Source organism: Bombina bombina, chromosome 5, assembly GCF_027579735.1.
Source record: "Bombina bombina isolate aBomBom1 chromosome 5, aBomBom1.pri, whole genome shotgun sequence".
NCBI lineage: Eukaryota > Metazoa > Chordata > Amphibia > Anura > Bombinatoridae > Bombina > Bombina bombina.
Window position 1 is genome coordinate 349,846,301 of NC_069503.1, and position 15,828 is coordinate 349,862,128.

The 15,828-nt window shown below is 36.9% G+C and overlaps 1 protein-coding gene across 1 annotated transcript in view; it reads left to right on the forward strand.

Moving 5' to 3' along the window:
* FAM221A (family with sequence similarity 221 member A) overlaps positions 1-15,828 on the forward strand; it is a 148,093-nt gene that overhangs the window by 47,124 nt on the left and 85,141 nt on the right. The window contains 1 exon segment of the mRNA XM_053714149.1: positions 623-829. Coding sequence (XP_053570124.1) covers positions 623-829 — 207 coding nt within the window.

Consider the following 15,828-nt stretch of genomic DNA (forward strand, 5'->3'; position numbering starts at 1 on the left):
TGTGCAGCAGTAGAAAGTGAGTGTACAATGGTGTCACCACCTGCCCCTGTCTACCTCTACAGGTTGCTTGTATAATATTGTTACACACACTGCCCCGACAGACTGCTTAAAGGGATAGTCTAGTGAGAATTAAACTTTCATGATTCAGTTGGAACATGCAATTTTAAGCAACTTTCTAATTTACTCCTATTGTCAATTTTTCTTCTTTATTTGAATTTAAGCTTAGGAGCCAGCCCATTTTTGGTTCAGCACCTGGGTAGCTCTTGCTAAGTGATGGCTACATTTAGACACCAATCAGCAAGCACTACCCAGACGCTGAACCCAAAATGGGCCGGCTCTTATGCTTACATTGCTGCTTTTTAAAATAAAGATACCAAGAGAACAAATAAAAATTGATGACAGAAGTAAATTAGAATGTTGCTTAAAATTACATGCTCTGAATCATGAATTTTTAATTTTGACTAAACTATTCCTTTAAGGTTTATGCATGCTCATTTGTAAAGATGCATGGTCAGGAGGCAATGTGTGAGGTCATACAATCTAGTGTCTCCAACCCTTCTGTTTGATGTGTTACTTTCTTAACAAATTATGTGGTAAAACAGTTTTGTTTTCTCTAATATAGGTTCAAAATGTTCAGGTTTCCATAGTTCCTTCACATGTGGATGTGCACAGCCAGCCTATGCCCATGAAACTGTAGTGGAGACAAAGGAAGAAAGGCTTGCCCAGGGAAAACCAGTAGGGAAGGAGGTTCCTTATGCTGCGATGGGAGGACTGACAGGATTTAGCTCACTTGCAGAGGGCTATATGAGACTAGATGACAGTGGCATAGGTAAGTATACATGTCAAAAACCTTATGTTCCAAAAACGTCATTACTGTTCTCTGCACAAAATGTTGACAGCCTGGGTGGTGGCAGTGTAATTCTTTGTACAATTATAGCATTTTTTTTAAAAATTTGTTAAGGCTGATTAAGATATCCAAAGCACAAATCAATTGCATAATTTAACAGAAACTGATTTAGTAATAATCTGTGTAACAAACATTTTTTAGCTTAGATTTTAGCAGGATGGTGAATAAAATCAGCAGGGTAATGTGCCAATTAAATAGGTCCTGGGGAGAACAGCTATTTCAAAGTGAGTCTGAAAATATTGTATAAACTTTGTGATAAATAGCTCACTGGACTTAAAAATAAATGACTTGAAAGAGGGAATATTCTGAGTGAAGTAGGTTTTCAAGTCCTATAGAAGTAAACTACATTTGTCTTATCTTTTTAAAGGGACAGTCTACAATAGAATTGTTATTGTTTTAAAAGATAGATAATCCCTATATTACCCATTCCCCAGTTTTGCATAACCAACACAGTTATATTAATATACTTTTTTACCTATGTGATTACCTTGTATCTAAGCATCTTCTGTCAGCCCCCTGATCACATGACTGTGACTGTTTATTATCTATTGAATTGCATTTATTAAATAACTCCCCAGGCGTGGGCACAGTGTTATCTATATGACCCACATGAACTATAAGTCTCTTGTTGTGAAAAGCAATTAAAAAAGCATGTGACAAGAGGGCCTTCAAGGGCTTAGAAATTAGCATATGAGTCTACCTAGGTTTAGTTTCAACTAAGAATACCAAGATAACAAAGCAAATTTTATAAAAGTAAATTGGAAAGTTGATTAAAATTACAAGTCCTATCTGAATAATGAAAGTTTAATTTTGACTACACTGTCCCTTTAAGGCTATTTATTTTTGTTTTGTTTATTTCGGCATCTGACTAGAATGGCCAATCACTTCTCTAACCAATCACTTCTCTAACCATGGGAATATTTAAGGGACATGAAACCTAAAATGTTTCTTTCATGATTCAATAGAGCATACAATTAAAAATGTACTTTGTTCTTTTTGTATTATTTGTTGAAGAGCATACCTAGGTAGGCCTAGGAGTGTGTAGATCAGGAACTATAAATGACAACAGATTAGCAACTATTGTGTTTAATAGTGTTATAAATTGGCAATCTCTGCTGCCATTTTAATTTTATTTGGGTCCTTAGTAATATCATAAATATTTAGGACTTTTTAATAGTCAAAAACAAAACAAAACTAGAACTATATGAGCAAGATAGTATAAAAAATAGCAAAATAAGGCTAGAGCTGAACCAGTTATTGTTCTGCAACACAAACAGCACCTAGTAAATTAAGTCTTCTTTCAAAAATGTAGTGCCTAGTATATAAATAGGAAATAAGAAATGATAATCAACTAGGTTGTATATAATATTTTGTGAGTTAGGGATGGATTTTTTTTTAGCATTTATAGATGTGATAACATAATATACTTTGCTGTAATGATGAGGCCATCTAGTGGACAAATAGAGAAATTGACATCATGCTGAATAATATAAAATATAAAGTAAATGTTAAAGAGAAATAAAACCCCAAATTTTTCTTACTCATGATTCAGATAGAGAATACAATTTTAAACAACTTTCCAATTTGCTTCTATTATTTAATTTGCTTCCTTCTCTTGTTATCATTTGCTGAAAGGTTTATCTGTGAAAGCTCAGGAGCAACAAAGAACCTAGGTTCTAGCTGCTGATTGGTGGCAGTATGTATATATATATATATATATATATATATATATATATATATATATATATATATATATATATATATATATATATATATCGATTGTCATTGGCTCACCCATGTTTTCAGTCAGCAACCAGTAGTGCATTGCTGCTCATTCAACAAAGCATACCAAGAGAACAACGACAAATTGATAATGGGATTAAATTAGAAAGTTGCTTAAAATGGCATGCTCTATCTGAATCATCAAAGAAAAATGTGGGTTTCATATCCCTTTAACATGCAAGAGGGAGCTCATTCCTCTAAAAATCTATAGACAAACAGGCAACCTACATAGCAAATTAATATTTTATTCAGTAACGAAGGGAGATAAATGAATCTCTATTCAGTACATTCTTCTGATCACATTTAAGTTATATGTGATCAGAAGAATGTACTGAGTAGAAATTCATTTATCTCCCTTTGTTACTGTATAAAATGTTAAATTGCTTACAAAGATAACTTAAGGTAAATATAACTACTAAATCATATTATTAAAAGTATATTTATAAACCCAGAGAATAATATTAATCAGCTTCTACTTAACCCAATCTCCATCCCTGGCATAACATTATGATAGTAAATAAGTATACACTCAATTATATTCTTAAAGTGAAATTTGCAAGTAGTCATGTTATAAGAGTGTGTATATTATGGCGATAATAAGAAATGTACTCATTTGTAACTCCGTTTTGGGGCTGAAAACCAAACTTGATCTGGAAATATTTGTGTTAAAGGGACAGTCTACACCTTAGTCATCTTAAAGTCTTACCTTAGATCAGGGGTGTCCAAACTTTGCTCTCCAGAGGTTTTGGAACTACATTTCCCATGATGCTCAGGTAGATAAAATGCTGGCTGAGCATCATCGGAAATGTAGTTCCAAAACCTCTGGAGAGCAAAGTTTGGACACCCCTGCCTTAGATTAAGCTGCAAATAACCTCCTGCACCCTTTCTATATCATGCAGCAGGAACAGTAAAAAAGTTCTCTTTAAATGAATAGTGCTTCTGGCCAGTATGAAATGGCTGCCAAGCTCAGCGCATTGATGACATCATGATCTTGGCTGCATATGGCATCCAATCACAAAAGGCTCACTAGTTGAATACAACAGACTGTCAATGCTATTTAGCAGAGTTAGAATTAATAAGAGGTGGGGGAGGGCAAAGTGTGTTATGGGCAGGAGACCAATATATTGTAGCAAATGAAGTAAAATAAATAGTATAATATATAGAGGTTAGGACTTCCTGCCACAGATTCAGAGCCAGAAACAGAACACAGCTAACAAAGTAATTGTAATAAGATATACAATTGTATATAGATAGCTCTGATCTGTGTATCAAATTATGACTTAGCCCAAAAGACGATAAAAAAAAAAAAAAAAAATTGTAAATTAATTCATGCATACTTTAAAGTTTATTAACAAAATGATTTGAAGTTTATCCACACATACAATAGCATAAGCTAAAATTAAAAACACTTGAACCCAGTCATATCATTAACCTTCCTTATTGATTATGGTTAAATTGATGAAAATATCAAATCCAGCAGTATTTAAATAAATATAAGCTAAGGCCTTACAATCCGAGGGCTAATTATAGTTATTATTACTGTTATAAATACACTACTGGACAGATAAATATAAGAAATACGTTTTTTTTTAATATTTTGTTACAACATGTGTAAGCAGTTAAAAAGTGGGAGAGACAGAACGTCTCCCAAAGGACCCCTGATGCGCGTTTCACAAAAAACGCTTCTTCAGAGGGGGTCAGAGGAAGCGGTTTTGCGAAACGCGCTTCAGGGGTCCTTTGGGAGACGTTCTGTCTCTCCCACTTTTTAACTGCTTACCCATGTTGTAACAAAATATTTAAAAAAAAACGTATTTCTTTCATGTAATTAGCAAGAGTCCATGAGCTAGTGACGTATGGGATATACATTCCTACCAGGAGGGGCAAAGTTTCCCAAACCTCAAAATGCCTATAAATACACCCCTCACCACACCCACAATTCAGTTTTACAAACTTTGCCTCCGATGGAGGTGGTGAAGTAAGTTTGTGCTAGATTCTACGTTGATATGCGCTCCGCAGCAAGTTGGAGCCCGGTTTTCCTCTCAGCGTGCAGTGAATGTCAGAGGGATGTGAGGAGAGTATTGCCTATTTGAATGCAGTGATCTCCTTCTACGGGGTCTATTTCATAGGTTCTCTGTTATCGGTCGTAGAGATTCATCTCTTACCTCCCTTTTCAGATCGACGATATACTCTTATATATACCATTACCTCTGCTGATTCTCGTTTCAGTACTGGTTTGGCTTTCTACAAACATCTAGATGAGTGTCCTGGGGTAAGTAAATCTTATTTTCTGTGACACTCTAAGCTATGGTTGGGCACTTTGTTTATAAAGTTCTAAATATATGTATTCAAACATTTATTTGCCTTGACTCAGAATGTTCAACTTTCCTTATTTTTCAGACAGTCAGTTTCATATTTGGGATAATGCATTTGAATTATTCATTTTTTCTTACCTTCAAAAATTTGACTTTTTTTCCCTGTGGGCTGTTAGGCTCGCGGGGGCTGAAAATGCTTCATTTTATTGCGTCATTCTTGGCGCGGACTTTTTTTGCGCAAAAATTCTTTTCCGTTTCCGGCGTCATACGTGTCGCCGGAAGTTGCGTCATTTTTTGACGTTATTTTGAGCCAAAAATGTTGGCGTTCCGGATGTGGCGTCATTTTTGGCGCCAAAAGCATTTAGGCGCCAAATAATGTGGGCGTCTTATTTGGCGCTAAAAAAAAATATGGGCGTCGCTTTTGTCTCCACATTATTTAAGTCTCATTTTTCATTGCTTCTGGTTGCTAGAAGCTTGTTCTTTGGCATTTTTTCCCATTCCTGAAACTGTCATTTAAGGAATTTGATCAATTTTGCTTTATATGTTGTTTTTTCTCTTACATATTGCAAGATGTCTCACGTTGCATCTGAGTCAGAAGATACTACAGGAAAATCGCTGTCTAGTGCTGGATCTACCAAAGCTAAGTGTATCTGCTATAAACTTTTGGTAGCTATTCCTCCGGCTGTTGTTTGTATTAATTGTCATGACAAACTTGTTAATGCAGATAATATTTCCTTTAGTAAAGTACCATTGTCTGTTGCAGTTCCTTCAACATCTAAGGTGCAGAATGTTCCTGATAACATAAGAGATTTTGTTTCTGAATCCATCAAGAAGGCTATGTCTGTTATTTCTCCTTCTAGTAAACGTAAAAAATCTTTTAAAACCTCTCTCCCTACAGATGAATTTTTAAATGAACATCATCATTCTGATTCTGATGACTCTTCTGGTTCAGAGGATTCTGTTTCAGAGATTGATGCTGATAAATCTTCATATTTATTTAAAATGGAATTTATTCGTTCTTTACTTAAAGAAGTATTAATTGCTTTAGAAATAGAGGATTCTGGTCCTCTTGATACTAATTCTAAACGTTTAGATAAGGTATTTAAATCTCCTGTGGTTATTCCAGAAGTTTTTCCTGTTCCTAATGCTATTTCTGCAGTAATTTCCAAAGAATGGGATAAATTGGGTAATTCATTTACTCCTTCTAAACGTTTTAAGCAATTATATCCTGTACCGTCTGACAGGTTAGAATTTTGGGACAAAATCCCTAAAGTTGATGGGGCTATTTCTACCCTTGCTAAACGTACTACCATTCCTACGTCAGATGGTACTTCGTTTAAAGATCCTTTAGATAGGAAAATTGAATCCTTTCTAAGAAAAGCTTATCTGTGTTCAGGTAATCTTCTTAGACCTGCTATATCATTGGCTGATGTTGCTGCAGCTTCAACTTTTTGGTTGGAAACTTTAGCGCAACAAGTAACAAATCATGATTCTCATGATATTATTATTCTTCTTCAGCATGCTAATAATTTTATCTGTGATGCCATTTTTGATATTATCAGAGTTGATGTCAGGTTTATGTCTCTAGCTATTTTAGCTAGAAGAGCTTTATGGCTTAAGACTTGGAATGCTGATATGGCTTCTAAATCAACTCTACTTTCCATTTCTTTCCAGGGTAACAAATTATTTGGTTCTCAGTTGGATTCTATTATTTCAACTGTTACTGGTGGGAAAGGAACTTTTTTACCACAGGATAAAAAATCTAAAGGTAAAAACAGGGCTAATAATCGTTTTCGTTCCTTTCGTTTCAACAAAGAACAAAAGCCTGATCCTTCATCCTCAGGAGCAGTTTCAGTTTGGAAACCATCTCCAGTCTGGAATAAATCCAAGCCTGCTAGAAAGGCAAAGCCTGCTTCTAAGTCCACATGAAGGTGCGGCCCTCATTCCAGCTCAGCTGGTAGGGGGCAGGTTACGTTTTTTCAAAGAAATTTGGATCAATTCTGTTCACTATCTTTGGATTCAGAACATTGTTTCAGAAGGGTACAGAATTGGTTTCAAGATGAGACCTCCTGCAAAGAGATTTTTTCTTTCCCGTGTCCCAGTAAATCCAGTGAAAGCTCAAGCATTTCTGAATTGTGTTTCAGATCTAGAGTTGGCTGGAGTAATTATGCCAGTTCCAGTTCCGGAACAGGGGATGGGGTTTTATTCAAATCTCTTCATTGTACCAAAGAAGGAGAATTCCTTCAGACCAGTTCTGGATCTAAAAATATTGAATCGTTATGTAAGGATACCAACGTTCAAGATGGTAACTGTAAGGACTATCTTGCCTTTTGTTCAGCAAGGGAATTATATGTCCACAATAGATTTACAGGATGCATATCTGCATATTCCGATTCATCCAGATCATTATCAGTTCCTGAGATTCTCTTTTCTGGACAAGCATTACCAGTTTGTGGCTCTACCGTTTGGCCTAGCTACAGCTCCAAGAATTTTTTCAAAGGTTCTCGGTGCCCTTCTGTCTGTAATCAGAGAACAGGGTATTGTGGTATTTCCTTATTTGGACGATATCTTGGTACTTGCTCAGTCTTTACATTTAGCAGAATCTCATACGAATCGACTTGTGTTGTTTCTTCAAGATCATGGTTGGAGGATCAATTTACCAAAAAGTTCTTTGATTCCTCAGACAAGGGTAACCTTTCTGGGTTTCCAGATAGATTCAGTGTCCATGACTCTGTCTTTAACAGACAAGAGACGTCTAAAATTGATTGCAGCTTGTCGAAACCTTCAGTCACAATCATTACCTTCGGTAGCTTTATGCATGGAAATTCTAGGTCTTATGACTGCTGCATCGGACGCGATCCCCTTTGCTCGTTTTCACATGCGACCTCTTCAGCTTTGTATGCTGAATCAATGGTGCAAGGATTACACAAAGATATCTCAATTAATATCTTTAAAACCGATTGTTCGACACTCTCTAACGTGGTGGACAGATCACCATCGTTTAATTCAGGGGGCTTCTTTTGTGCTTCCGACCTGGACTGTAATTTCAACAGATGCAAGTCTCACAGGTTGGGGAGCTGTGTGGCGATCTCTGACGGCACAAGGAGTTTGGGAATCTCAGGAGGTGAGATTACCGATCAATATTTTGGAACTCCGTGCAATTTTCAGAGCTCTTCAGTTTTGGCCTCTTCTGAAGAGAGAATCGTTCATTTGTTTTCAGACAGACAATGTCACAACTGTGGCATACATCAATCATCAAGGAGGGACTCACAGTCCTCTGGCTATGAAAGAAGTATCTCGAATTTTGATTTGGGCGGAATCCAGCTCCTGTCTAATCTCTGCGGTTCATATCCCAGGTATAGACAATTGGGAAGCGGATTATCTCAGTCGCCAAACGTTGCATCCGGGCGAATGGTCTCTTCACCCAGAGGTATTTCTTCAGATTGTTCAAATGTGGGAACTTCCAGAAATAGATCTGATGGCGTCTCATCTAAACAAGAAACTTCCCAGGTATCTGTCCAGATCCCGGGATCCTCAAGCGGAGGCAGTGGATGCATTATCACTTCCTTGGAAGTATCATCCTGCCTATATCTTTCCGCCTCTAGTTCTTCTTCCAAGAGTAATCTCCAAGATTCTGAAGGAATGCTAGTTTGTTCTGCTGGTAGCTCCGGCATGGCCTCACAGGTTTTGGTATGCGGATCTTGTCTGGATGGCCTCTTGCCAACCGTGGACTCTTCCGTTAAGACCAGACCTTCTGTCTCAAGGTCCTTTTTTCCATCAGGATCTGAAATCCTTAAATTTAAAGGTATGGAGATTGAACGCTTGATTCTTGGTCAAAGAGGTTTCTCTGACTCTGTGATTAATACTATGTTACAGGCTCGTAAATCTGTATCTAGAGAGATATATTATAGAGTCTGGAAGACTTATATTTCTTGGTGTCTTTCTCATCATTTTTCTTGGCATTCTTTTAGAATACCGAGAATATTACAGTTTCTTCAGGATGGTTTAGATAAGGGTTTGTCCGCAAGTTCCTTGAAAGGACAAATCTCTGCTCTTTCTGTTCTTTTTCACAGAAAGATTGCTATTCTTCCTGATATTCATTGTTTTGTACAAGCTTTGGTTCGTATAAAGCCTGTCATTAAGTCAATTTCTCCTCCTTGGAGTTTGAATTTGGTTCTGGGGGCTCTTCAAGCTCCTCCATTTGAACCTATGCATTCATTGGACATTAAATTACTTTCTTGGAAAGTTTTGTTCCTTTTGGCCATCTCTTCTGCCAGAAGAGTTTCTGAATTATCTGCTCTTTCTTGTGAGTCTCCTTTTCTGATTTTTCATCAGGATAAGGCGGTGTTGCGAACTTCTTTTGAATTTTTACCTAAAGTTGTGAATTCCAACAACATTAGTAGAGAAATTGTAGTTCCTTCATTATGTCCTAATCCTAAGAATTCTAAGGAGAAATCGTTGCATTCTTTGGATGTTGTTAGAGCTTTGAAATATTATGTTGAAGCTACTAAATCTTTCCGAAAGACTTCTAGTCTATTTATTATCTTTTCCGGTTCTAGAAAAGGCCAGAAAGCTTCTGCCATTTCTTTGGCATCTTGGTTGAAATCTTTAATTCATCTTGCCTATGTTGAGTCGGGTAAAACTCCGCCTCAGAGGATTACAGCTCATTCTACTAGGTCAGTTTCTACTTCCTGGGCGTTTAGGAATGAAGCTTCGGTTGATCAGATTTGCAAAGCAGCAACTTGGTCCTCTTTGCATACTTTTACTAAATTCTACCATTTTGATGTATTTTCTTCTTCTGAAGCAGTTTTTGGTAGAAAAGTACTTCAGGCAGCGGTTTCAGTTTGAATCTTCTGCTTATGTTTTTCATTAAACTTTATTTTGGGTGTGGATTATTTTCAGCAGGAATTGGCTGTCTTTATTTTATCCCTCCCTCTCTAGTGACTCTTGTGTGGAAAGATCCACATCTTGGGTAATCATTATCCCATACGTCACTAGCTCATGGACTCTTGCTAATTACATGAAAGAAAACATAATTTATGTAAGAACTTACCTGATAAATTCATTTCTTTCATATTAGCAAGAGTTTATGAGGCCCGCCCTTTTTTTGTGGTGGTTATGATTTTGTATAAAGCACAATTATTCCAATTCCTTATTTTATATGCTTTCGCACTTTTTTATCACCCCACTTCTTGGCTATTCGTTAAACTGAATTGTGGGTGTGGTGAGGGGTGTATTTATAGGCATTTTGAGGTTTGGGAAACTTTGCCCCTCCTGGTAGGAATGTATATCCCATACGTCACTAGCTCATGGACTCTTGCTAATATGAAAGAAATGAATTTATCAGGTAAGTTCTTACATAAATTATGTTTTCTTATATTTATCTGTCCAGCAACATATTTATAACAGTAATAATAACTATAATTAGCCCTCGGATTGTAAGGGCTTAGCTTATATTTATTTCAATACTGATGACTTTGATATTTTCATCAATTTAACCATAATCAATAAGGAAGGTTAATGATATGACTGGGTTCAAGTGTTTTTAATTTTAGCTTATGCTATTGTATGTGTGGATAAACTTCAAATCATTTTGTTAATAAACTTTAAAGTATGCATGAATTAATTTACAATTTTTTATTTTTTTTTTATCGTCTTTTGGGCTAAGTCATAATTTGATACACAGATCAGAGCTATCTATATACAAATGTATATCATATTACAATTACTTTGTTAGTTGTGTTCTATTTAGCAGAGTGCCTAGATGCAGCCCAGTTCGTAATGTCATCAGTGGGCTGAGCTTGGCAGCCATTTCATACTGCCAGAAACACTATTAATTTAAAAAAACTTTTTTACTGTTCTTGCTGCATGATATAGAAAGGGTGCAGGATGCGATTTGCAGCTTAATCTAAGGTAAGACTTTACCTTAGATTAATTGTGAGCCATATATTGTGCCGTCCCATCGACAACAATCCAGATATCTGAATGTGATGCCTCCAAAAATATCTTCATACTAGTTTCTGCTGAGTAAAATCATTTTATATCCATCTGTATTGAAGCAGAGGAAGCTTTCTTGTTCTGATCTTGATGCCCGTTGTTGAGTATGAGAGCATGTCAAGAAAACCTCCCCTTGCATGTTGGTCATATTTAGGGGTATCGTTAAAGGATTTAGTAATTTGGAGGCTATTGTAATGTTAAATAGTAGTCAGTCCAGGGGGGCGGAGCCAACTGCTGAAGAGGCTTGACACACATGGACGGAGCTCCCAGGCTTACTATAGATTTTGGGGCTTCCTCTTTGAACTATTTATAATATTTGTGAACTACACTTTAGATCCCTATCTGAGGATTTTCCTATTACACTTTGAGAAAGCTTGGGAGCGCCTTTCAAACCCGTTTTCCAGCCTATACCGCGTGGCCTACTCATAAAGTGAACAATTGTGCCCACTTGCATTAAGGCTGCAGCAATAAATATACAACAATTGACTGTTATGGGGTTTCAATTAAGTAGTAACTATGGAGGTTATATGTAGCACTATACAGAATCTACTAAGGGACTTTAAGAAACAACTACTTCATGAAATATCTTTCTTCAACGGGCCTTCGCAACAGCAGCATGCAAGTACAGCACGCCCACTCAAAGCTACAATTCAGATGGCATTTCCGAGTAATATCCTCTAAATCTCGAAGCTCGATGACAACGATTGCCCAGTGGGATGGGTAACGCATATGCCAGCACCTACCTGCCAAACGCCTTTAATGTTGAGCTGTGCTCCGGAGCTTATGGAAACACATTTAGGAGAATGCGGGGTGCCTATAAAGGAGACTCACCATGTAGCTAGCCACTCTGATACTGGATCGGGAGGCAGCGGGACACCCCAAGATGTTCAGCCAGGGGTAGACGCAACCCAAGAGAAAATGAGTGGTAAGAGAGTTTTCCCGATAAGCACCAATGGGCGACTGTCTCAGAACCTCCGCAGACATACTGGCCTATTCCCGGAGTTATGGGAGTATCTTCTGCAAGCAGGCCCCTTTCCACAGCGCTGCACTCTAGCCAAATCTTTGACACCAACCTTGTTCTATTAAGCAGACTTTACATACTCTGTAGTGACTATGCCTGCACACGCTTTGCAAAAGCCCCTTAAAGCAGGAGTGAATTAACTTCTACCATTATTGATATGACACCGGTCTACCTACATTATATGGCAAAGATAAGCAAGGTCTCCAGCACTTTGTCAAACCAACTTTATTCAGACACAAATAGCGACGTTTCGGTGTCACAGCACCTTATTCATGATTCAATGATTCAATTTGTACATAAGTTTTGTACGTGTATGTATATTATCTGGCCACTAGTGGGAGCCCTCTCCACACAACAATTTGAGAGGGCGCCAAAATTTGGGTATTTAAAGATGCAATATGGCCATTGTATTAATATCAAGCATGAATAAGGTGCTGTGACACCGAAACGTCGCTATTTGTGTCTGAATAAAGTTGGTTTGACAAAGTGCTGGAGACCTTGCTTATCTTTTCTATGTGTCTGGGGCTTGGCAGCGCCCTTGGTCTACCGTGCACACTCCACACTCCCAGGTGCTGTTCCCCTCTCAGACTTTTGTACATTATATGGCAGACTGATTATCAACAACATGTACACTGGTTCAATACATTACTCTTTACATAATAATGTTATCCCTACCTCTTTACTTTATTTGAATTTGAATCCTGCTATGGATACATCGCAAATAGGAAGGCTCTCTAATTAGCCCTATATGGAGCAAGACATATTATGAAGTGGGCTATTTGTGATAGCGATAGATTTTTTCCTTTGAGATGAGCACTTAGGTTTTAAAGCTGTTATATTGTTTATTTACTTGTTCATATGGATATTATGTACTGTATATGTTCAATTGTGTTTAATGGTTGGTATATAGGACCTTAATTTAGAACAACGTCACCCTGGCTCTATATTGTGAGTAATTTACTGCTCAGTTATATTCCTTTAGTTACTACCCCTTTATACTTTGACATAAGCTTCTCAGAGATAGGGAACTTATATATATACAGGTGGCCCTCGTTTTACAACGGTTCAATTTACACCGTTTCAGAATAACAACCTTTTTTTCCAGTCATGTGACTGCTATTGAGAAGCAGTGCATTTATTAAAATAGCCAGTAGGTGGAACTGTCCGCTTGTGTTGCAGAAAAGCCAAGCAAGCTGAAATTAATCAGTTTAACCAGACCTGAGCTATCGAGCAGATTTCAAAGGAACAAGATCTTCCTGTCTATAAATCAGTCCAGATTGGAATGCATAGAAAGAACTGTTTACAGAAAAATGCAAGTTAAGTCTGTGTTGTGATTATTTTATTAGGTTTATAAATGCTGTTTAGCATTTAAAGTCTTCATTTCAAAGCTTTAAAAATAATATATTAGGTGTTACTTATGACAATTTTGAGAGGGGCCTGGAACCTATCTCCCTCACTTCCCATTGACTTACATTATAAACTGGGTTTCAATTTACAACAATTTCAATTTACAACGATTCCTTCTGGTACCTAACCCCGGCGTAAACTGAGGGATACCTGTATATATATATAAAACATTCGTGGCTATGTAACTTCTTTTTTAACTACCACAGCTAAAGCTATATTCTTTTATCACACTACTAAGAGGCTAGGATAGTCACATGTAAAGTGAATAGTTTAAAAGTAGTTAACCACTAGAAAATACCTGCCTTCATATACAGTTGATCCACCTGTTACCTGGGTATAGGGCCCATACCCGGGCGATAAGGTTTAATTCTATAGGATTGTAGATAACAAATTTCTCTTTTACTATACTACTTATATGGTTATACCAATAGCCCCATACTCATCGTCAGTAGAATCCTTCCCTTTGCCCACTACATAACACAATAAAAGAGACAACACAGCTGGTAAAGCTCCGTCAGGATATATATTAATATTTCAAGATCTTTTAGAAGACAGATTCCCATAAACTAGGATTTTGGCCCCACCTAAATGCCCCTATCATCCCAAGAAACTCCAGTTTCAGACATTAGCTATGCCCCCCCCCCCCATTTAGTTTACTTAATAAGCTAGGGAAAATATATCCCAAGACGTATGCCCTTACATCGTTATAATAAATAGATATAGTGTTACAGAGGCAACCAACAACATTCTGATTCCCATTATGATTAGAAGACGCATAATTCATATACATAGTTATATAAATATACACCGTTCAAATCTAGAAGGTGCAACTATGGATTACTATGAAGATGTTAAGGTTGAGATCTTGGCCTAGCTATTTTTAGCATAAACTGTGAACCTCAGAATATGTTCTACATATACCTTCAGTTTCTTAAACAATAGTTGTAATAAAATGTATTAGAGGTATATTAATGGTATCTTTTTGATAATACTTATCCCAATTACCCATGTTTCTAATACCCAAGGCCCAAAAGTTTAGTACTATGGGATATAGTCCAATATAAATATAAAAGAGGTTTGAGCTGATTGTATAGGTTAATGTTTTCTTTAATAGTCTGTATACTATTTAAATCCAAGAGTGTTTTATTTTATCACTATGTTTCACTGTACAGGAAGAATAATGTACATTTTATTTACCATCACGCTGTGAGCGATCAACACTACTATACCATTTTGTAACACTCTTGGAAATAATTGTTGTTTTTTTTACAGTGATGCTGATATGTTGACATATGCTTATGTCTATGTTTTATTTTGTTACCTTGCTTTTGGTTTATTTGATTTATAACCTCAATAAAAATATTTATAAAAAAAGAAATAAAAAAACAGTAGTCAGTCCAGCTATAGTTAAGTACCTCGGCACACCGAGTGGTGAAGCGCTACCTGTAGTAAGCCGCCGCTTCAGGCCTATAACGTCTGATCTGGAGTTCCAATGTCACAAATACAGACGATAAAGTTAGAATATGCACCTACAAACACCTAGAGTACGAGTTTTGCGCTAAACAGGCTTCGAAAATAACGCCAAAAATTTTGCGTTATTGCACATTCCATAGCACTGCCATTACAGGTTACTGAAATCCTCCTTGTGCTGTACGTTATGGTGCGTGAAGCTCCATACCGCACAAAAGCCAAAGGCTGAGTTTACGTGCTCGTGCACGCTTTCCCCATAGACATCAATGGGGAGAAAGTGTTAGAAAAAAAACTAACACCTGCTATAGCGGAATGGAGATCGCCGTAACGCAACCCCATTGATGTCTATGGGGAAAAGAAAGTTACCTTTAAACCTAACACCCTAACATAAAACCTAAATACCCCTAATCCGCTGCTCCCCGACATCGCCAACACTAATAAAAGTTATTAACCCCTAATCCTCCACTCCCCGACATCGCCAACACCAATAAAAGTTATTAACCCCTAATCCGCCGCCCCAACATCGCTGACACCTAAATAAAGTGATTAACCCTAATCCGCCCGCTCCCCGACATCGCCAACACTAAATAAAGCTATTAACCCCTAAACCGCTGGTCCCCCACATCTCAACTAATAAACCTATTAACCCCTAAACCGCCGGACCCCCACATCGCAAAACACTAAACTAAACTATTAACCCCTAAACCTAACACCCCCTAACTTTAAATTAAAAGTTACAATATAACTATCTTAAAATAACCTGTAAAATAAAAAAAAACTAACATTAAACTATAAATTAACCTAACATAACTATTCTAATAAAATAAAATAACCTACCAATTAAAAACCTAAATATTTTTTTTTAAAAAAAGCTAATACTAAAAAAATAAAAAAAGAATCACAAAAAATAATAAATGAAATTATCAAAAATA